Below are 23974 nucleotides of genomic sequence, written 5' to 3' on the forward strand. Positions count from 1 at the left end.
CCATTATTCCACAGAGAAAGGAAGACCCTCCACGTATCCTGGCCTGTGCTGGTATACCTACATATCACAACTGCACTTTTCCTCTTTAGGCCTTGTTTTCTCAATTAGATTGCATGATCTTTCGGATTGAGAACAGCTTTTTAGGCCATAGGCAGGAGGGAATATGGTTTAATTGAAAGAGGGTGGATCTTGGAGTCAGGTTGGCCCTGGTACTTACTGTGAGACTTGGGGTAAGTTCCAGAACCTCTCTGAATCTCTCTGAATCTCGGTTCATTCATTTATAAAATGCGGATAAAGCCACTATTGTGGTGAGTATAAGGATAGTTAAATGAGGCAGAATAGGTATAGTATCTATTGTACTAACTGGCACATAATAGGTCTTCAATACTTCATTTAGTCAACAAAAATGCATGTGCCTATTAGGTGCTAGGCACTGTTCTTCCCATAGAACCAGGTACAGAGCTGACACTTAGGAGATGACTCCCCAAATATTCATTGATCCACCATCTTTCCTTGTGTGTTGGGATCCACAATCAGCTGCCTCATTCCTAACGGAACCCTGGTCATCAGTAGCTTCTCATCGCCTTCAGGCTCAGCTTGGCCCCGCTCTGGCAGGAGCTCCAGATCTGGCCAATGGTCTAGTTAATCAGACACTTTGCCCCATCATCCCACACATACTGGAACTACCACTGGCTGATAGTCTCTCTCCTGGCTGCCTTCTCAGAACATCTGCTTGCCTTGACGTGCCCTAGCTCCACATCTCTGACTACTCCATTCTGGTTCCTGGTCGTGGCATCCTGCTGGGAAAGGAGACTGTCATGGTCTGAGCGCCCACTGGTATCTGTTCTGCTACTTCCATGTACTATGTCATTAGATACTCAAAACCACAGTCTGGAAGGCAGATGTCATTATCAGTCCCATTTTTGGGTGAAGAGACTGAGGTGTAGGGAGGTTAAACAATTCACCTCAAAGCCCTGTAGTTAGTAAATAGCAGAATTAGGATGGAAGCCCAGGACTCTGACTCCAAAGGCCACCCAATCACCCATCGAGTAACCTCTGTCCTCCGCGTGGACCTGGGGTGCCGATTTCACAAGATCTCATCGGGCCACTGTTTGTTTGGGGCTGTGGAAGATGAAGAAGTGTGTGTTTGTGCATGTGTGTGTGTGTGTGTGTGTGTGTGCGTGTGCGTGTGTGTGTGTGTGTTAGGAGCCTGGGGAGTGGAGGAAGAAGAAGGGGAGTAAGAGGGAAAATGTAAAGGCCAAACGCAGATATTCTCAAGGAAGGGAGGAGGGACCTGTGTAGGAAGACCCCCATCAGACCTGCTCCAGCATGTGGAGGGGGCCGTGGAAGGGCGGCCCCCGCAGCCTTCGGTGGACCTGCTCTCGGAAGCCTTCATCTCCAGGGCCTTCTCGGGAGGAGCTGAGGGCTGTGAGAATCACTGACTTGTAGACTGAGGGAAAGTGCATCACCTTCTGATTTGTCAATACCTCCTTCCAAAAACTGTCCTGAAAAATAATGAAATAAATGTAGCCGTTCTGTAGGAAATACCCTAAGCAATAGTCAACATCAACTTTATTTATTTTTGGCTGCATTGGGTCTTCGTTGCCGCGCGCGGGCTTGCTCTAGTTGCCACGAGCAGGGGCTACTCCTCGTTGCTGTGCACGGGCTTCTCATTGCGGTGACTTCTCCTATTGCGGAGCACGGGCTCTAGGCCTGCGGGCTTCAGTAGTTGTGGCGCGTGGGTTTAGTTGCTCCACGGCATGTGGGATCTTCCTGGACCAGGGATCGAACCCATGACCCCTGCAATGGCAGGCAGATTCTTAACCACTGTGCCACCAGGGAAGTCCCCAACATCAAATGTGAATTTTTATTCTAAACCTCGGAAACACAATGACTCTGGAAAACTTTGCCACGCAAAGTCTATGTTTTCTAGTTAGCTTCGAAGCAGTGGGCAGGAAGCCAAAAAATCAATCAATAAATAAGAAAAGATTACTTGGGGCATCGAGCAACTAATATGCAGAAAGCTTACTTTTAACAATGGGCGGCAAAAACTTGAAAAACTTACAATTGTCGATTCTCATATTTCTGCTTGTAGCTTAAGTGGTTTGTTATTATCATTATTACCTACATTATTATTATTATTATGAAAGTAACACCCACTCATTGTGTGTATATATGTGAAAGATGGTAAGATCTTCCCCAATTTCCCTACTGCTCCCTCTTGTCTCCTCTGAGAGGTATCCGAAAGTTCTAGACGTGTACAGAGGTGTGTGTGAGCGTATGTGCATTTTACATAAATAGTATCATGCTGTAATGGTATTCTGCAACTTGATTTTTGTCAACTTCAGCCTATATTGGGAACACTTTTAGGGAATGGATTTATGCTATTCTTTTTTTAAAGCAGCATGAATTCACTTGCATGGACGTCGTGTGGTCTATTTTTAGTCCTATATTCTTTCTGCACTTCCAGCCAATTGGAATTTGATTATCAAGGTTTGGGGAGAACGTGACGAGGGGGTTGGCAGGACTTCCCTGCTGATCCTGAGACTTGGTGCACCCTCTCCCCTTCTCGTCTGTCTGCAGGCAGAGGTGAGAGGACAAGTGAAGAGAAAGGGGTGGACGGCAATGAAAAGGGAAGGTAGGGGGAGGTTCTGGAAAGCTTGGCTTACGATTAGAATCCCAACTGGCTGCCCAGCGAAACCTGAGACACTTTTGGCAATCTGAAATACTTAATGATAAAAAGATAAAAGAAACCTGGAGCATTATTATGCATCTTCCTGTACTCCGTGTCGCCCCATTTCAACTTCTTATGATCATATAAAACAAGCTCATTTTAGAAAGATAAAACTGCTGGAAAAATTACACAGTGTGTCCATGGCTAAATATCAATACAAGGGGCTTTATTTTAGAAGCCTGTTGGTGTAGTGTGGTGGTTAAATGTACAGACACTGAGGCCAGCCCACCTGGTTAGACTACTAGGTCTCCCTCATACTAGTCGTGTGGCCTTGGTTAAGTTATTTCACCTCTCAGGACCTCGGTTTTCTCATCTGTAAAATGAGGAAGATGAAAGTGTCTCCCCTTAGGGTGGTGTGAGCTGAAATGAGTGTTGGTTTATCAGGCGCTCACCGTGGGGCCTGGCACTTAGTACACACTCCGCAAGGCAGAGCTGTTGGGGTCAAGGGCTCAGTCCCAGAGTCCAAAAGACTAGCTTAGGAGGTCCAAGATCTTGGATAAGTTACCCTATTTCTCTAAGCCTCAGTTTTTTCATCTGCGAGTTGGAATGCTAATAATCTGTACCTTATAAGGTTGTTGGAAATATTGAATGTAATGACGCATGTAAACAATTCATGGACTCTCTATCTGCCTCACGGGGCTGTTGGGAAAATCTAGTGCACAGATGCAGGTATAATGTATAACTCGGTACTCATGGGAGGTACGTGGTACATGTCAGCCATCCCTATCATTACCAAAAGAACCAAACCACCTACAGATTGCCTCATTAGACCAGCGTGTTGGTTTCTCCAGGCCATTGTTGGGGCTCAAACACAGGTGGCCATGGAAGAAAAGAAAGTGAGAGCCACCGAGTTTGAGAGCCTTTGGGGAGGTCTCAGCCACCCGGGAGGAATGACGGTTCTTCCTCAGCTGGTGTTTGCTGATGTAGACTACAGAGGACCAGGCTCCAGAACCAGCAGCCTGGTTCAAGGCCCGGGTCCCCGTCCCAGGAACTGTGCAAACGAACTCTGGGTAGGTTCTTTCAATTCAGTCTCAGTCTCTTGATCTTAAGTTGAGGACACAAAAGTAGCTGCCTCCTAGGGTTGAGTATTCAGTGAGCTAATGCATCTGGCACATAGCAAGTGCTGCATGCTTGTTACCTCTTCCTGCGGGAGCCGTTGACGACTCATCAGTACCCACCTCCAGCTGCTGCAAAATGATAAAGACGAATTCTCCTGTGTGGAGTCCCAGGTTCTCTGCAGCCGGCAGGATAAGTTTTGCATCTTCTGAGCTGCAGATTAAGATAAGAACTGTAAGAGAAGACAGTCAGCCAGTTGCACATGTGTACACACACACACACACACACACACACAGATACACACGTTTTAAAGTCTAGCCTAAAACCACTAGAAATGAGACATGAATTTTGTCTTTCCTTGAGCATGCTTTAGGAAATAGAAAGGTCTAAACTGTTCCCAGAGCATGTCCTTCTTTAACCATGCCGGTAGCATACAAACTGGCAGCTTTCGTCTTGCGGAACTAAAGTCTTCGCTGCAGCTCTCTCCCAAAGCACAAATCGAAAAAGTTTGAGACCACTTCTGTGCTCTAGTTTCTTCGTTTAATTGCCTCAGAACAATAGATCTGGCTTGTGACTCATCATCAGGTAGGTTGCGTTGACGGAGGACCTAGAACCAGGAGCATTTAGACCGTCTGAGATGGGATGGGGGGAAAAGGAGTAGGCCAAGGTATTTTTCTTCCATCCAAACACATCAGCATGCTTTTTGAAGGCACAAAAATGAAATACTGATTTATTGTTATGTATTTATTTTTAAATTGGAGCATGCTTTTTTTTGCTTCAGAATTTTTCTTTTTAATTGAGGTATAATTGATTTACAATGTTGTGTTAGTTTCAGGTGTACAGCAAAGTGATTCATATATAGATATACATCTATATATACATATATATATACACACACACATACATATATTCTTTTTCAGATTCTTTTCCCTTATAGGTTGTTAAAAATATTGAGTATAGTTCTCTGTGCTACACAACAGGTCCTTGTTGGTTATCTATTTTAGTGATTTATTTATTTATTTTTAATAAATTTATTTATTTATTTATTTATTTAATTTTGGCTGCGTTGGGTCTTCGTTGCTGCACGCGGGCTTTCTCTAGTTGCGGCGAGCGGGGGCTACTCTTCGTGTGGTGTGTGGGCTTCTCACTGAGGTGGCTTCTCTTGTTGCGGAGCACGTGCTCTAGGCACACGAGCTCAGTAGTTGTGGCTCGTGGGCTCTAGAGCGCAGGCTCAGTAGTTGTGGCGCACAGGCTTAGTTGCTCCGTGGCATGTGGGATCTTCCCGGACCAGGGCTTGAACCTGTGTCCCATGCACTGGCAGGTGGGTTCTTAACTGCTGCACCACCAGGGAAGTCCTTAGTGACTTATTTTTTAAATGAGATAAATTTTAATCTATTTACCTGAGCTCCAGCTAGGTGCCAGGCAATGCGTTAAGCATAGGATACAACAGTGAGCAAAAGAGAAGGTCCTTGTTCTCAGGGAGCTGACATGAAGACAGACAATATACAAGTGAAGAGATGAGGGAGATCGTTCAAGATTCTCATGAATGAAGGGGGAAAAGAATGCTGTGATACTAATGTGGGGAGGGGGAATTGCTCCATGTCAAGTAGTTGGGAAAGACCCCTCAGAGGAGATGGGATGGGCTCTGGGCTGAGTCTGGAAGGATGAGAGCAAGCTACCTATGGAAAGAGCACTGGGTGGGATGAGGTGGGATTGCAGTGGAACTCCAGGCCAAGGGATACCAAGTCCCAAAGTCCCAAAGCCAGAAGGAGCTTGGTTTATTGGAAGAAGAGAAAGGAGTCAGCTACTAATTCCTGCTAGAAAGTAGAGCCTTAGAGGCACCACAACAACAATATTCACTATGGTGTGTTGATCAGTTACTATGTCCAGCACTTTACAGGCATGATCTTATTTAATCCTCACCGTTCTATGAGGTAGGTAAGATGACTGTCTTTGTTTTACAGATTAGGTACCTGAGGCACAGAGAGGTTAAGCTACTTGCTCAAGAGCACACAGCTAGAAAGTGTCAGAGGCGGGTTTCAAACCTAGGGATGTCTGTCTCCAGAGCCCATTCTCTGAACGAACGCCCAAGTCCAAGACCCAGCCCACCTAGCAGGTGTTTCCAGAAATTACTCTGTACATCATAACACTATAGCATCGAGGATTTCACTCTAGACAAAAAAAGTTTTTGTTGGTTGGTAATGTTTTTATGTATCCTTAATTTTATACTCTGTTTTCATCTGCTTTTTACACTCATAGAAAAAGGAAGAATTCTCAGTTTTTTTTCAATCATTTTTTTCTATTTGCCCCTCTAAACATAAGCAACAGAACATTCTTTCCTACTTACCCCTGGAAATCAATGACAGGCTCCTAAGATTCTCTGGAAGGAAGGCTGGATTGTTGGTGGTGTATTTCATGCTGACGGTGATGGTGAAATGGGATTTGAGTTCATTCCCTACGACCCTCCACAACTCATCCACTCCATCCCAGGAGGAAGTCCCAGAGTGACCTCCAAACATCCCAATGTGTTTCCAGCCCAGCTACTGGAGGCTTTTCTGGAGCACATCACCGACTCTGTGCATGCGTGGCACAAGTTTCACACAGGTGTCATACAAGAAGTTGTTCTCCAGTTTCGCTGTTTGTCCAACAAAGTCAAACATGGGGAAGCCAGCAAACCAATAACCTTGAAAGTAACCAAAGAAATGTCTTTCCGTAATTGAGTTTTGCTACACTCCAACCCCATTGTAAAATATCTGCATAAACTTTGGATTCAGTGAGTCTATGGGTCATACTGCCCCTCTCTTTTGGAATATTGATGATAACGTCTTGGATCCAACTTAAGGATGCAAAACCTCAGAGCACGAGAGTAACAATAGGCAGCATTTATTGAGTGATTACTATGTGCCAAGAACTCGACTAAGAGCTTACATATATTATCTCAATTCTTACATTTTCTACCAGGTAGGTATTATCATCTCATCTTAGAGATGAAAACATGGGGGCACAGAAATGTATTAATAAGTTCCAAAACTAGCAAATAGTGGAGCAGGCTTGGAATTCAGGTAATGTGGTCACAGAGCGCACACTCATAGGTACTACTCACTTTTTCTTAATTTCGTCCTTATTCATTTTCCACTAGGAGCCTACTATTTACAGGGAACTTCAGAGACCTTCCTCTTAAAAAGATCTTGTGATCAACTATTACAAGAGTTAAGACGTGTAAAAACAGCTGTAGAGTTAAATATGCCCTTCAATATTTATAGACAATAGATTTAGAGGAGCTTAGAGAAGTAAGAAATTACTTCTGATTTGGGAATTAGAGATGTGAACGATGAGGGCAGAGGGATAAAGAAAGGCTCCGTGGCATTTGAGCTTGACTTTGAAGAATGGGTAGGCTTTGTTAATCAAATGGGGAATGTGTCAAATGGGGAATTCTAGGAGACGCTAAGATTCAAATTCAAATGTAAACTTAACTCTATAGTATCCACTAATGTATTTTTGAACGTGAGAACTGTGCTGCCCCATCTATTCAGCCTTTGCATCTATACCTCTCAGAGCACAAGATACCCAAAGACGTCAACAAAGCTAATCTCATTAGCTAAACAAATACAAATCATTCACATCTCTCATTTTCTTGCCTTAGCTTACGGCAATCTGTCATACTTCATCCTTTCCGTCTTTCTTTCCCTTCACTGAATAATTTATTATACATGCCAAAGGGAAACCTACACAAACAGATGTTATTTTTCTATTTAAAGCCAAGCATTCAATTTCTTCTTAATTTTTCTGAGCCACGTGGCTGGCAATGTTAGAGTGAATAATGAGTCCATATCCAACAGCACCAAGGCCAAACAATCAACAGGTTTGTTAGTGAACATCAAGTTAGTGAGTGAACTAACAATTATTGATTTGAGAGGCTTTCTTTAAAGAGAGTATTAATTGTTCTAATTGCATGGTCTTATTACATCTCAAAGAAATGGTACCCAAGACTTATACAGTTATTATTTATAATAATGTCATCCAAGTCAAGAGATTATTCAAGTCTATACCATCATCTTTAAGACCACCCTTTCCAATGGAAGCTCAGAGTTTCTTAGAAGGCTGTATACTCTACCTCTGCTGCTTCTGGGCATGCTGGTCTAAACAGGGCAGAAATTTCTTCTTTCTGGACCTGGTTGATGAAAAGAGCAAGAGACTCCTTGGCGCTGCAGGTTGAGTTGGCGTAAGTAAACTCCCAGCTGAGATTTCCGAAGTCTGCCAGCTCAGAGTTGACCTTGTCTATGGCAGTCTGGAGTCCGGCACCCAGCCTTTGCACATTGAATGGATGGGAGATGTTCCAGGGGGCCTGGAACCCCCCGGTGAGTTTAGCAGCCTCAAGCCACGTCACCAGGACACTGACAAAGGGCATCAGAACTAAGGTTGGGTGGCCAGCTTGGCATTCAACCCCCAAACAGAGCCCAGATCCGAGTGGGGCCTCAGCACCTGTCCTGGGAGCCATGGATGGAGTCAAACACCTGTATCACTGCAGAACCCTGAGAGGCTTAGCCTCCTGACCACTTGTGCCCGGAGCTTAAATGATAGTGCGCAGTTCCCTGAGGACCACAGCTTGCTTTCTCTTCAGTGCTGTTAATTAACCGAACACTTCCCTTTCCAGAGTCTGTCCTAACACATCTAGAAGCAGAAGTCTTGTGGAAGGAGGCTGGGACAGGGAGCCGGCAAGGCCCTGGTAATTGATCCAGTGGCACCACTGTCAAACTCCATGGTCCTTGGCAAGCCACGTAACCCCCACTCCCTCTCCACCCCCCAGATCCCTCTCCACTAGTAAAATAAGAATCATGGGAACCACTCAAGTGTAGACAGGTGGCCTAGGCTGGAATTCTGACTCCATCACATATTAGTGGTGTAACCTAGGACATGTTACTTTCCCTCTCTATGGCTTCATCTCCAGATCCATAAAATGGGGATAAAATTTAATGGGATCTTCCCCAATGTGATATGGTAAAGATGAAAAGAGATCATACAAGTCTGGTGCTTGGTACAGCGTCTGGGCAAAGGGAGCCACCTTGTCAATGTTAGATGTTAGATGATGGTGGTGATAAGGATGACGATAACGATGATGATGGGGTGATTGATGATGTTGATAGTGTAATAATGGTTATTATTATCACCTGCCGATTCCATCTTATAAGAAATTTTTCTACAATGAGTGAGCTAATGGTTATGAAAGGGTTTACTCACAACTGGCACAATCTGTGTCCCTCACCCTGGTCTAGGGTGCCATGGAAAGGTTACTGATGGATGAATACTAATTCTCCATCTGCATAGGTCAGGGCAAGGAGCTGGGGGCAGTTCTTCGTTGAAGAATTACATATGAAGTATTACATAGGTAATACTTCACATGTAAAGTATCACTTTGTATGAAGTATTACAGGGATGGCAAGACCCTTGGGAAGCCATTGTTGCCCCCAGGTAAGATGACCCAGCCATCAGCCAGGCAAATGCACATCAGTATAGAGAATTCAACTTTGACTACCATGGACTTTCTTTTGGACCCTGGCAGGGGAGGGGCTGGCATCTCCCACTCATCCACTCATCTCAGGATCATGTTTTTTTTTTTTTGGCCACGCCATGTGGCATGCAGGATCTTAGTTCCCAGACCAGGAATTGAACCCATGCCCCCTGCATTGGGAGTGCAGAGTCTTAACCACTGGACCACTGGGGAAGTCCAGGATCATGTCTTTTAACACAGAAGACTTGCAGTGGTTCTCAAAGCTTGATCTAAGGACCATCTACATCAGTCTCTTCTGATGGTTAAAAAGACAGATTCCAGGGCTCCACTCCAGACCCTATGAACCAGAATGTCTTGGGTTTACTCTGGAAATCTGCATTTAACAGACCCTCACATATCCCTAAGTACACTAAAGTTTGAGAAGCTCTGAGACAGTCTGCAGCTAGAGAGGGAAGGAATTGCCAATAACTATTCACTACTCAATTTCCTTCAGTAGCAAATTCCCAGAATGGGATTACGGAGCTTTAGCTCTGACCTGCCTCAGAAGGGCTTTTCAAAACTGCTGGATTAGAGGGGTTGCTTTTCTCCAAACCAAATTCATCGTCGCTTCTTCTTCACTGAACTTCAGAGTCTCTCTCTCCTCTGCTAGGACAGCTTAGTGTCAATTTGCAAAGTCATAAAGACTAAAGTCTAAATTCTTTAAAGTCTGAGTCTAAGGACTCCCTTGCTCTAATCACAGGCAGAACTCCATGGATCTTTTTGGCTCAGATGCTTACCAGATGTAAGTAGCCTTGGGCGAGTCAGTTAAATCTGTGCCTTAGTTTCCTCAGCTTCAGAAAGAGCTTAATAATGTCCCTCTCAGAAGGATGTTGTAAAGATATTGTGAGATGACATAATTACTTAGCACAGTACCCTACACTTAGTAGGAACTCCGTAAAGAAGTATTCCAAATAGGTGTGTCATTGCATAAGTTGGGGTCTCAACACTAGGATTGTGAGAACAATATTTCTGATACACTCTGTGTCCCCCCGTCCCCCTCCCTTATACAAACTTCTTAAAACTTGTATTCCTACTCTGGATAATTTGAGATTCTTTGTGTGTACAGATTGCCTTTCCCTGAGAACCTTTGAGGCCGGATGACAGTGTGTGTTCCTCTTTGGAGCCTCAGATTCAGTACAGTGTTGGGCCAGTAAGCATGCAAATTCATACTAATCATAATAAGTATTTTTTTGTATTGTAAGTGCTTATAAGTGAGCATGGTCAAAACCAGAAGAAAATGCCAATGATGTTCAGTGTCAGTGGGAATTTAAGAAATAGACATACACTGCTGGTAGGAGTGTTGATTGACAGCAGTTTTCCCATATGCACCCAAAAGCCTTAAGAATATATATGCACCTTTGACTCAGAAATACCAATTTGGGGCATTTATGATAAGATTTAACCACAATATTTTTTTTTTATTTTTTTCAAAAATTAGGCACAACCCCCATGTTCAATAGTAGGGGCCTGGATGAGTAACATGGAGTGAATCCATGTGACTGAGGAGGGCAGTCATTAAAAATGATATATTAAATGTGCACTTACTGACTTAGAAAAATAGTCACAATTATTAAGAGAGGAGGCACACTTTAAAACGACATGAATAGTATTCCATTTTTTGTTGTTTTTTTAAAAAGCACATAAAGTTGCATAACAAATATTATACACACCAAACGAATAAAAACTCTGGGTGATAGGAGTTATGGGTGTATTTTCTTCTCTGCTTAATTTTCATATTTTTATCTTCATGTCTTTGCAATAAGGAAGAAAAGTGAAAGTTTTAATTGAAAATAAACCCTACAGACTTATATTTGCAGAGTGAAATCACAGGGAGTTAAACTCACGCTGTCTGAATTCCTGGGTCAGGAGCACTTCACGTTGGTCTGGACCCTCACACTTCTACACACTTGGCTTATTCTCTGCTGAACTCAGCCCCTTCCATGTCTCCACTGCCCTCAGAGGGAGAGGGAGACAGAGATGCGGTGGTCCAGGTAATGGTGATCATCGTCTGGAAACCATTGCCATGATAACAGCCCCACCCACTTTGTACGAAGTGCTTGATTGGCTGGAGTGGCAAGCCCTGAGGTTAAAACCAGGGAGATTGGTAGGGACTGTGGCTGCTGGAGGGGGCACACTGTTCTCCACTTTGCTTCTCCAGCCCTGCTCTCTTCTAGGAGAGTCTTATGCCTGCAAGTTACCAGTGGTGGTAGATGGGGGAGGCCATGTTGTTTTATCCCACGATGCTTTGGAACAAAAGTAATCTGTGCTTGGCCCCCAGAGATGCAGAGCTTGGTTCCCTGTTAGCATTTTGATTCCTAGATACGTTATCCCATCTCTGTTTCCTGAAAAGATTATTACAGAGGGAGGATTCTCTTTTTCTAATTTATAGTTTCCTCACTGCTGACCAGCTGGGCCATAAATCAGATATAGGGCCAGCTGTTCAGCATACAAAATCAGATAAGATTAGCTGTATCCAGGGTGATGGGACTAGCTTTTTTCTACCTGTCCTTCCTCCCCTCCCACTAGCCCCTCCCTCCCTTCAATCTGTAAATCTGTGGCCTGATCACATTTAGAGAAAACGGAAAGGTTTGAAATGATGAGGGCTGGAACTTCTCCAGAAGGTGAGAAACAGAAACAGGTGTTTGGCTCACTTGGAATACAATAAAGTCAGGCTGGAGTTTCCCACCTGGAGGGAAAGACCAAGGGAGAGGCAGCCATCACCTCTGCCCTCACACTTTCTCACACCTCACGGTGTGTTCTGGGAAGAGGCAACACCCTCAGGCTTCCAGAGTCTATAAGACTGGATCTGAGCCTCCGTTTTCTGATCTGTGAAGTGGGCTGAGGGAATGGAAGAGGGCTGAGACTTCTGACCTTACCAGCTTCTTGCCCTACAACCCTAGGACCCTGGTGGATTCATAACTACCCAAGTACTCCATGCTCAGTGATGGCTGCAGTTTCGTTCCAGGTCTTGCTTACAGGTTCCTAAAGGGAGCATTCCTGAAGGTCTAGCATACCTTGCACCAACCATCCTACAAGTAAGCGCAAGTCAAAAGTGGCTATTACCTACCGGGGTATGAACTTCAAACTTCCCTGTTGTGTTCTCAGCACTTGCCAATAGTTGTGATGCAGTCAAGTAAAAAGAATCTCCTGGTAAGTAAATGTCTAAAGAGCCATAGGAGAGTGGAGTAAAGGTTGAACTTGCATGAAGGGGAGATTGTGTTTCTTAGATCTGCAACAAAAGGCAATTCCTTGAATCCAAATCCACCCCTTTAGGTAACTGTGCACAGACTACTCCCAGAAAGCCGAGGATGGGGCACTGGCCTTGGCTTTCTGATGAGGACATGCTGATTGTTTCTGAAAAGGTTGATGTGGGGGAGGAGAATCCTCCCTCCTGGGAACACTGCCTGTCTCATCTGTACTTCAAACTCTTGCTATTCGTCCTGAGCTACTGAAATAGACTCTTCCTCTGGCCTGTAATGCGTTGCTCTTTCTCATGCCCATTTTTACCAGGAATGGGTTTTTGATGCCTGAGTAGTTGCTGTTGACAACCTGGAGCTTCTAATCAATACTTTCAAGTTTTCTTCTGGCTACAGATCTAATCGGAAGTTTAGCAGATTGATCCAGCCTAAATGCCAGATTCCCGATCTGAAGATTTATTCTGTGTTTTTTGATCCTGCCTCCCAGATTACTGTCCCCAACCCCTAATTAGCCTTAGCATGAAGAGCAAAACCTTCCAGAAACTAGTAGGGAGGAGGGGCAGCTGTCTGCTCAGTAATCAAGATACTAAATGTTCAGCAGTGATGGAATGACTTTCCAAGCTACTTTCCATAAAATTTTAAGTGTTCCAAGAACACCTTTGTTGTCACAGTGTCCCAAACACGGAGCAAATAAAGAATGTGTCCTTGCCTTAATGCATATTCCTCTGGTGATTACACACTTTTGACCCATAAAAATGATACGCTTCTCCATCCTAGCCAATAGGGGGCCTGGGTAGCACCAGGCTTGTCATCTGGGTGGCGTCTCTCTGGTGCGTAGCCATCTAAAGCCAGGCAGGATGTCCCTCCAGGCTCCTCCACCCTTTTCAGCTTCTGGTCTGCAGAGACCAGTACCCCTCCCACTTCCTGGCGTTTCCGCTCTGCTCCTGTTAAAAGCTCCCAAGTTGCTCCCTAGCCAGGCACTCAGTGATGTTCCCCCATGTTGCGAGCCCAGGGAACCAAGGCTGCAAAGCAGAGGACGATGTTCTTAAAGGCTTGGCAAGGGGGGAGGTGTGAGCGTGGCTCCCCCAAAGTACTGATGCTCCTGTCTGAGATTTCTCCCACACTCCCCTGTAAGAGGCAGTGTAGCAGAAGGGTGGGGAGCATGGGTTTGGAATGAGACTTGAGCTGACTGGGACAAGTTTTGTACTATCTGAACCTCAGTTTCTTCATTTTTAATTACCCTGATGAGCTCATGAGAGGATTAGATGAAGGAACAGATGTTGAACACACAGCGTAGTGCCTGGCCCGGAACAACGGTCAGTGAATAGTAGCGGTTCTATAATAAGGAACTATTGCTTCCGTCAAGATCATGACCTCTGTTGCATGGATGTATGTAAACCCAAAGGAACAAACTGCTGCTGCTACAGAACCCAGAGGAACAGGTCAAAATCTCATTGTCTTCAAGTTCACCCAGAGCAGGTATAACATGCTGACACTGGGTAACACCACCTTTCACCTGTGTCCTATAGGCATTAAGACAGAGGATCTTTGGTCTAAATCAGTGTTGTCCATGAAAAATAGAGTGTGAGCCACTTAGGTAATGTTAAAAATTCCCAGCAGACAGATTTGAAGATTAAAAGAAACAACTAGAATTATTTAGCTAGTTTATCTGAAATATTATCATTTCAACATATAATCCATATTGTAAAAATTGAGAGTTTATGTTATTTTCTTCATACTAAGTCTCCAAAATTTGGCATGTGTTTTGTACTTAAACACATCTTAGTGCAGACTTTCTTCATTTCAAGTGCTCAGTTGCCACGTGTAGCTACTGGTCACAGTATTGGACAGCGTACATCTAAATCTTTGCTCTGAGCTACGCTTCTAACCAGCTAGGAAATAGTGATGTTTCCTATGGGGTTGTTGAAAGTTCTGGGAATTTAGAGCTGCCGCCTCTCTGAGGACCTTCACACTTTCCATCTGAGTCTTAAATGCTCTTGGGATGCTCTTGCTGATAAAGGTGCAAGTTGCCTGTGTCACTGCGTTCCAACCTCGTTGACATCGTGACACTGAGAATAACAGTATTTATATGACACACTGAATCCCCTAGGTGGGGCTGGCCGTGAGCACACCCAGCCCTGTGAGGGCTGAGGCATCAGTATCTCTTGGCCCACCAGTGTCCCATGGCTCGCCAGTTGGGAAGCTCAGGTCCAAGCCTGTAAGGCAATCTGCTCTATGAGTGTTATCTGGGGGAGGGGAGGCACAGGGGGAGTATCTGGGGTTGAGGGAAGCTGTTTATTGCAATCTGTGCAAACACCATTCTTGTCAATCAAGTGCTCATGCTTAAGTAACACTTCCTTCCCACAAAGAATGAGTAAGTGGCCTCAAGAGCTCAGGTGCCCAAGCTGTTACTGTCAGCGACCCGAGTTGAGCAAAACAAGCTGCTCCAGACACTGAGCTGTGGGGTCAGCTTGTCCCGTGTGGCTAACACTGGGGCCCAGAATAGCACAGTGGCCACTCTCAGCACAGCAGACAACAGAGCAGAAAGAGCTGGGGATCGTACAGCTGAAAGATGTGGTACACTGCCCCCCCAGGCCGCCTTCAACTGCGGGAAGCAAGGCTCTGTGCGGGAAGTGAGCTCAGCATCAGGAAGGATGTCCAGGCAGGTGGGAAGCCCTTCTGAGGAGGGGAAAGGGAGCTGTTGTTCCACCCTGGGCATCGGGTTCCCAGGGCTGGCATTGGGCTCTCCTTCCTCCAGGGCAATGGCTCTTAATTCTCTTTGAGATACCAATCAGAGTTCCCAAGAGAAATATATAAACACACAGGGTTTATATATTGCATGCGGTTCATGGGATGAGTCATCCTTAATCATAGACATGTACTTGGGCTCTGGACTCAGGATGACCTGAGCTCAAAATCCACCTCTAAGACTCTGCCAACTGTTGGCCACATGCCTTGGGCAAGTAAACTTGACCTCTCTCAGCCTTTCCTCTTCTGCAAAATGACAATAACTTCTTCATAGGGCTGCTGTGAGGTTAAATGTGGTATTGCAGGTAGCTCAGCGCAGTGGGGCCACATGGCAAGTGCTCGACGATATTCACGATCATCTCGAAGGCCTTCACAATGGAGCTGACCTGGGAACCTAAGATCGCTCCTCGGTAAGGTGTACTTTGAGCGCCATTAGCCTTTTGAAACATCAGATAACCAAGGAAAGGGTGGGTATGGAATTCAGATAATCGGAATGGTCGGTTAGGGCATCTTGTTAAGAGTTTAGGGAACTTTGCCCCTTTCTTTTCACATCTCAGTGGAAGGCTAAACTTCAAAGTCAGCTCTGCCATGTGGGAAGCTAAAGGTCAGTCCATCACAGTTTTCATTTTGCCCACTTTGTGCCATCACACCCTCTGCCCTGCTGTACAGCTGACCCTAGGGAGGGACATGGCATTCTGATTCATCACTACTGAGTCAGCATGAATAGATTCAGCCTATAGCTCTAGGACTCTGCTTCTCTTTCTTCTTGGGCCATGTTGCCTGGCTTCTAAAGACTTGGATTAGCAGTCAAAACAGCCTCAGATCCTTCCTAAATAAGTGTTCACCGGACCCCACACGTCCCAGCTACTCCACACACCTTGTGCCGCCCCTTCTCATCTCCGGCTTCCTTTTTTGCCCTCCCTCGGAATGCCTACAGTGAGCATTGTTGAGTAGCTAGTCCATAATCTGAATCCAATGAAGTATGCTAAAGCAGACGAGCCAGAGGTAAAAGATGAATCATCTGGATTCTGAGGGCAGAGGTTTTACTAAAAGGAGAAATTCCACTTTCCCCTAGAGGGACTTCATGAAGGTTCAGTGATGTCTGGAATCTGGAAACACCCCAAAGACCTTTAAATAATATTTGGTTCCCTGACTGATTCACACCTCCCAACCTGCTCTAAAATCTGCCTTGCCACCAATTCTGCTCCCGAATAAAGGTATCCTTTTCAGGAACAAGCTGCGAATCACCTGGCTTTGCAAATTGGCCTGAAATTATTTTTTTTAAAATGCTTGCCCTCACCGTCATCATCATCTTCTTAGGAAGGTAACGTACCTGCTCTGAGCCTCCATCTTTTCACCCGTACAAATCATAACTACCTGGAAGATTTACTGTGAGGGCCAAACGAAGTCCTTGTCACGGAGCCTGGCTCCTGGCAGCCACTGAAGGTGTTAAAGGTGTTGTCCCCGCTTATACCTCGCAGGTTTGTTGAGAGTTAGTTTGGAGGTGTTTTATAAGTTGGGAGGAGCTGAACAAATGCACAGTGGCGTTATGTAACGTTGGCCTACTGAGCAGGTCTTGCTTTCCCTGCTTTCAAAACTAGGGGAAACCTGGTTCCTGCTTCCAAAGAGCTGCCAGCCCTATGGTGAGAGGTCTCTTGGCTGTTTCCAGGCTGTGTTACAGAACTCTGGAGTGTTGGCTTCTGGTCTTCTCGAACTGTTGTAAATGAGATGTGTGGTTCCTTTTTTTTTTTTTTTAATTAATTTATTTATTTTTATATTTATTTTTGGCTGTGTTGGGTCTTCGTTTCTGTGCGAGGGCTTTCTCTAGTTGCGGCAAGCGGGGGCCACTCTTCATCACGGTGCGCGGGCCTCTCACTATTGCGGCCTCTCTTGTTGCGGAGCACAGGCTCCAGACGCGCAGGCTCAGTAGTTGTGGCTCACGGGCCTAGCCTCTCCGCGGCATGTGGGATCTTCCCAGACCAGAGCTCGAACCCGTGTCCCCTGCATTGGCAGGCAGATTCTCAACCACTGCGCCACCAGGGAAGCCCGATGTGTGGTTCCTTTGTCCCTACGAAAGGGGAAGGAGTGAAGGAGTGTGTACTGCTCCCCCTGACCAGAGCAGAGAGTATGTGTGTCAGAACTGCAGCTGTTGGGTCAGGCACCTCACCTCAGGCACCTCACCTGTGAATGACATAAAACAATGAAGGTTTGCACTTTTTAGAGGCCATGGGATGCCTGGACAGGAAAGGAATTTGGTTTTTATTGATTTCTCAATGCATATGGCTGTGGGAAGGGAGGGAGAAGCAGAGGGTGTTGCAAAGCCTTATCGAACACGTGTTTTTTTGAAGGGAGATGTTATAGGAAACCATGGTTGATCAGGAGACAGTGTGGCCTGCTAGGGCACTGGAGGCCTGGGTTCTGGGCTTCCCTCTCCTGCTAAGTTGATGCCTCACCCTAGCCGGCTGCTTCACCTTTTGGGGTCTCAGATGCCCTTGAGAATAAAGTTAAGGTTATTAGATCAGGTGATGCCCCCTCCACACCCGCACTCATACCCACATGGGTCGTCTAGCTGGGATACTGTCAGCACTGACTTACACTTACCTAAAGGAGAAGAGTGAGTGGCAATAACTCCTGCTGTTGTCAAAGCACCCTCCCCGGGTCTTGGCCCTCTCGCTGGTCTTGAGCAACACCTCTCTTCTAGAACACATCATGAGTTCCACTCTGTGTTAAGTTGTCCTCCCAACGGCAGGATCACCAGAGCCAAAACGACCCCATGCAGAGTTCCTTTGAACAGTTCAGTAGTTGAGCCCGTGGAAGGCGGGGTGGCTGCTTGGAGCAGTGGGGGTCCAAGAGCGTCCCCAAACCAGCAGCCTCCACGTCAACTGGAATTGTGAGAAATGCAGATTCTCAGGCCCTGACCCAGGCCCACTGAATCAGAAACTCCAGCATAGGCCCAGCAATCAGTATAACAAGCTCTCCAGGGGACTGTCATGCTCACTGGAGTTTGGGAACGACTGGCTTGGAGCATCTTGCTCTCTGGCTAGTGTGGCGTCAGCAGGTGTTCAGTGGGTTGCTACTTAACACAAGTTGACATTAATCTAATCAAGTGGGACCTCAGCCCCCAGTTCCCATTGAACTGTATCTTCTTTAGCCACCTCTTAGAAGCCTTTTCTCTCTGGTCCTACGGTAGGACTAGGGCTCCATGGCAAGAAGTGAGCTTACAGAGTTAATGCACCTACGACCTGGATAAGAATCTGGCCAAATAAGACCTCTATGTCAGTGAGGTAGCCACTCCTCCAGACAGAGTCAGCAGGAAGTGGTATTGGTTTCTGATTTTGATATTGGCCACCCGACCAAATATAGTGAGAAGAAACCTGATGCAGCATTTCCACGAATTTCTGCAGGCCTGATACTCAGAAAGCGTTCAAGTCTGCTAGTGGTGAAATGAACACTTAGCAACAAAGCAACACCATATGGGGGCAAAGGCACTGCGGTGGTTGTCTGTGGGCCTGGGTCAGGTCTCACTTTGACTACTAACTGACTGCATGATTCAGAGTGATTTCTTTCACCTGAAAAGGCCTCATTGGCCTCACCTATAAAATAGAGATCACAAATGATCTCCAGAGCTGCTTGCATCTCCATCCAGCATTTTTGTTTAGTGACGATGCCTTGTAGTCTTAAAGATTTTGGACTCGAGAATGGTGACTAGCGACTTAAAATGGAAAGACAGAGGAGGATAGGCTGGACCATGACGCAACAGCAGCCCTGCTTCTTCCAGAGCTCGCTGAGCCGTGGGTGGTGTAGGCTGTATGCATGACTCTGCATTCTAAATCCGACCCGGCTATGCCTGTCCTTCTGTCTAGATTCTAGAGTGATTTGCCTTATTTGATTGTGTTGGAGACATTGTAATTCTGTAGGGGTCACTGGCCCCTTCTAGAAGAAGGCTCATCTCTAAAATGCAGGCCTCTGCTTATCTGAATCTTAAAGTTATAGCTAGAGCCAGTTGGAGTGGTGTCTCATTTTCCTCCCCCCCCCCCTAAACTCAAGGAGCACTTTTTTCCTCTTCCTGTCACAGTCTCAAGGATTCTGCCCAAAAAGCAGGTGCAAAGCCCTGTCTAACCCCTCTGGTTTCCCTGAGGTATGGGCTTTATACAATGTTTTGCTTGTTAAACGTTAGCTTTCTGAGCTGAGGACTCTCTCTCTTTTTTTCTTCCTCTAAAGCCCGTTGCATAACAGTCTCCTGTTTTAAACTTTTGCCAAATCCTACACTTCTCACTGTCGGAGGTTACCACAAGTGTTTGAACAGGTAACTTCTACCTTTGAACTTCTATTGCAACAGGTTCAAAGGTTCCAGGAGAGCTGGTTAGCCACTCTCATTGGCTTCAGGTGTGGTCCCGACTCAGGCGCTGAGGAAAGGCATCATCACTGAAGGAAACGTCCGGACTCAGGAGCTGAATGTGGTGCTGAACGAGTACAGCCAGCTGTGAGGGACGCGTTTCCTGGACCCCGGAAGTGAGAGTATTCTTACAAGGTAAGCTGCAATAATGCTACCTGCTCTATAGCTTATATGTTTATGGGAGAGCAGAGATAGGGGTGGTTGGGGAGAAGGCAGTGGGACGTGTGTCTATTCTCAGCCTAAGGCTCTTTCACAACATGAAATAACATTTGGTTGAGTAGTAATCTCAGCTGACTTGCGTGGGAGGCAAAGAAAAAATCAACTGAAATGGGGGTGGAGACATGGAAGGGGCTCTGAATGCTGGCAGGAGATGGACTTGGAAGAGAGAGTTGTTAATTTCACTAAATGCAAATAAAACAGGCTTAAAAGCTTTAAAGGTTATAGCCAAAGCCAGGATGTGGGTCTCCTTCATCTTCCATTTAGAAATGTCTGTATCAATGTGATTAGAAAGGCCATCCATCAGCTGCTGCTGACAGCCCTTCCCATTTGGAAGGGAGCAGGGAAGGGAATTCTTAACAGACTTTCTATCCCATGCTGGGGTCCGTACAAGATATGTGATGTGCGTTACCTCATTGGCTCGTTTTCTCCTGTAAGGTAGGTGGTGTAGTTCCCATATAACAGATGAATAATGGGCCTCTGGGCTGTTAAACAGCGCAGCCTGGGCTGCATAGCTAGGAGGAGGTGGGGCAGGAATTTGAGTCCTGATCAGTATGTGACTACAGCCTGCTGCATGATGCAGAATTCTTGGGGGCTGTGAAAACCTTCCATCATTCCCTCAAATCTTGGGGGTGTCCCTCATGCATGTAGGATTGAACAGGAATGCACCTCTAGATGCTAGAGCTTTAGAATGACCCAGACTCTTCTGTACTTGAGCATTTGATCCTGGAGGAAACCATCTTCTTCTGGCCCTAAGCTCTTCGTCGTGTTGGTAGAAGAAGACAGCACCCAGGGAAGAGCCCAGCAGCATTAGAATGACTGAGGCTTGACACCCACTCTGCCATCCTTTGCTCTCCGCTGAAGGGAGCTGCCCCTGTGGGAGGTGAGCTTGGAAACTAAGCAAAGCCAAGTTTTCCTCCAGCCATGAGATGAACCTGAAGATGGAAAGGCAGAGGGGGCACCCTCACCTTCCCATACTTCATCGTTCTCCCATGTCTAAAGTGGGCTCCTGTGAGGCCAAGGGACCAGCTCTTATGTTCCCTGAGATTGGGGCACAGCTCACTCTGGTTTTTATGGTTGGAGGCTTTTAGGCCCTCCTCTGTGTAGAGAAGGAATCCTAATCTAACTCTAGTAAAGAGCTGAGCTCATGCTGGATTTACCTCAGCCTTCTTAAAGGAGCCAAGCCTGGGGAAAGTGCTGCTTAATTCTGGGGTGTCTGAGAGGTGGTGGGGAGGGGTGGGGGCAGGAAGGGGCCGGAGAACTTGTTCTTTCTGCCTTCAAATCTGAGAATGAAAGCTCCCATGCCCTTCTGTGGCCACAGCTGTAGGTGAATCCAGTGAGACTACTGCAGGTCCCGATGCCCTGTAGACCAATCCCCAAGACTCTTTCAGGGCATCTGCACATTCAAAGCAATTTTTATAATAATACCAAGAAGTAATTTGTCTTTTCCACTGTCATTGTCTCACGAGTATACAGTGGAGTTTTCCAGAGGCTCCAAGATGCAGGATCAATCTGACAGCTAATGGCACGTGTGCTTGTGGATTCCTGATTTTAAAATTTCCCAGTTGTAATCTGGGAGGTGAGGGAGGCAGCAGAATACATTTTTAATTAAAAATATGAGGTACGAAAAGGATGTGTCATAGGAAAGGAACAGATCTCCGTGGCTGTCCCTGTCGTTCCTGACGTGCTTGTTTTCTTGGCTTTATCAGCACTGCTTCGGGGACTGAGGCAGGCTCACTGGGGACTGGAGAGTGGGTGGTGACACAGTGCACGGCTGGCCGGCAATGCTGGCCAGGCCAGGCTGGCCTCCAGGTGTCCCCACAGTCTTGGGAAGGATGCGAGGGCCAAGGTGCCCTGTGGCTGGACCTCCCTCTCCTGGGAACCCAAGGAGGGGGTCTCACCTCTCTGACACTGGTGGTCTTCAGGGGGCACCTCAGTCATCTCCGTCTGGTTTTTGGTCTTGGTTTAGCGGTAGTCAGACAAACAGGGAGAGCGTGAGTTGCGTGGATGTAGTCTGGCTTCTGTGTCAGCCCTTAGGGACTGATGGTAAAGGCTTTGAAACGGAGCCAGGAGAGCTTTAGCAGCCTTTCTCCTTCTGGTCAGAACGCTTCCACTTTCAGTTGTGAAAGAAAAACCAGGAAGTGAAGTCCCCGAGCACGTTAGAAGCTGGCCATGGCCTGACTCCTGACACGGGGCAGCTCAGACAGGGGCCTGACGGCTCAGACGGCTCAGAACCGGGGACCCTCAGCCTGCAGAGATGTTCTGAAGCCCCCGTGACTCTGGAGGAACCGGGGGGTGAGGGGAGAGGGCAGGGACTCATGCCACGAGGAACTCAGAGCCAGGAGGCCCCATTCCCTGGAAGCACCAAGAGATGCGGCCCCCTCGCAGGGTAAGGGGGCAGCTGGAGGGGGTATTCAGTAAGGGGTCTCGTGGGTATGGGGCAGAAGCCCAGGTGGCATCCTGACCCCCAGCTCTGGCGAATCTGCAGCTTGCTGTGTCACAGGCACATGTCAGTGCTCACTTTCTTCCTGGTCTCTAAGGAACTTCTTTAAACCCTCCTCATCAGGAGCATGGAGGAGAAGGAGGAGTGTGGAGGAGTCCTTTCTCCTGCCTCTCTTGGGGAAGGGGAACCACAACCCAGACCCCTTTTTGTGAGCCTGAGCCTCTGCCTATAGCTCGCCTGTGCTGCACTGGGGGTTGTCCTCAATTTTCCTGATGGATTTTCAGTCCTTCTGAAGGGAAGAGCTGCCCGATGCGTGACTAATGGAATGGTTTCTGGATGAAGTTGGATCTGTTTTAAGGAGTAGGGCCACAAGTTGAATCTAAGATGAACTTGACCTTCAAGGAGTGAGTGTTGGAAAGGGACTCCATAGTTGGGGCTTACTACCTTCTGTGGGTATCCATCTTTTCGGTGATTTGAAAAGTAGGATTGGATCTATAGCTCCAGTTTGTAGGTAATTGGTATTCTCTAACAGAGGCAGTCTTAAAAAATAATAGAATTAAATTAAACTAAATTTAATTTAATTTAAAAATAAAAGATTGGTTCAGTTGAAAAAAAAAGGAATAATTGGTTTTGGTGATCCCTCCCTCTGTATTCCAGCGTGAGAGTTACTTTATGGTTGTCCCTTCCAATGGACAAGTATTTGAGGTGAACACAGAATAGTCTTGGAAGAGATTTGGTATAAAATCTTGTAGGCATCACTTGTACGCTTGGCACAATAAAAGGGACAAAAACTGAAATAAAACAAGAGTCACAAATACTTATAGAAGAGGCAGGCAATAGAGCTAAGTAAAGTAGGTGATATGTAATAAGATGCAGGTGAGAGGCAAAATGCAAGGCAGGCGCACCCAGATAAACATACTCCAACTTAACGGGTTTTTTTCAAACATTATCCAGACCAAACAGAATGCTTCAGCCAAGCATTTGTTGAGGTCCTGACCTGAAATAGTCTTTTCTCCCAACTTTTATTCTAACTCTCTGGGGGCAATGACACCTAAAATAATATCAGTGTATCATTGAGTGCCTAGGCCCTAAACCTGCAGTGGGGGCCACAGATGCTAGAGGGAGGCTGTGGGTCCAGGAAGGAGAAAGGAAGGGAACTAAGGGGGAGGGGGAAGAGGAAGCCAGTTACGCACCAGCTCATAGTGGGTACTCTGACATTTCATTAAGATAGTATTAGGAGATGGGTGGTTAAGAGAGGTGAAGCCACCTTCCCAAGATCACAAAGCAGCCAGCTGTCAACTGGAACAGAAGCTGCAGTTGGTGTGATGTTAAAAACTGTGTTCCATCCACTCCTGTGTAGAGTTAACCTCTCTCTGGACTTCCTAGAAATTTTCATTTTTAAAAAGATTCTTATGTATGGTGACCTGGGCAGATATTGACTTCATATATTTATTAGAGACTTTTCAGGTTGACATTTTTCTAGAATGTAAATATTACAGCTACCATTCTTTGAATATTTACTGTGGGTGCAGTGCTGAGCTTACTGTTTTTTTTGTTTTGTTTTAATTTATTTATTTAACTTATTTATTTTTGGCTGCGTTGGGCCCTCGTTGCTGCGTGTGGGCTTCCTCTAGTT

At 46.1% G+C, this 23974-nt stretch overlaps 2 protein-coding genes across 3 annotated transcripts in view; one reads left to right on the forward strand and one right to left on the reverse strand.

Moving 5' to 3' along the window:
* The window catches only part of LOC137767201 (guanylate cyclase 2G-like), a 40266-nt gene extending 31978 nt beyond the window's left edge, over window positions 1-8288 (reverse strand). Inside the window, 5 exon segments of the mRNA XM_068547914.1 lie at window positions 1320-1505; window positions 3913-4022; window positions 6138-6455; window positions 6458-6473; window positions 7905-8288. Of these exon segments, the coding sequence (XP_068404015.1) occupies window positions 1320-1505; window positions 3913-4022; window positions 6138-6455; window positions 6458-6473; window positions 7905-8288 (1014 nt within the window).
* Window positions 8289-19730: 11442 nt separating this feature from the next.
* ACSL5 (acyl-CoA synthetase long chain family member 5) overlaps window positions 19731-23974 on the forward strand; it is a 43642-nt gene continuing 39398 nt past the window's right edge. The window contains exon 1 of one of the 2 annotated variants that reach the window (XM_068548551.1): window positions 19731-19814. The gene's annotated coding sequence lies outside the window, so the exon portion shown is untranslated. Of the gene's footprint in view, window positions 19815-22038; window positions 22285-23974 lie in introns of those variants that run through there. The other variant, XM_068548550.1, reaches the window with a different exon arrangement.

This window comes from Eschrichtius robustus, chromosome 7, assembly GCF_028021215.1.
Source record: "Eschrichtius robustus isolate mEscRob2 chromosome 7, mEscRob2.pri, whole genome shotgun sequence".
Lineage (NCBI taxonomy): Eukaryota > Metazoa > Chordata > Mammalia > Artiodactyla > Eschrichtiidae > Eschrichtius > Eschrichtius robustus.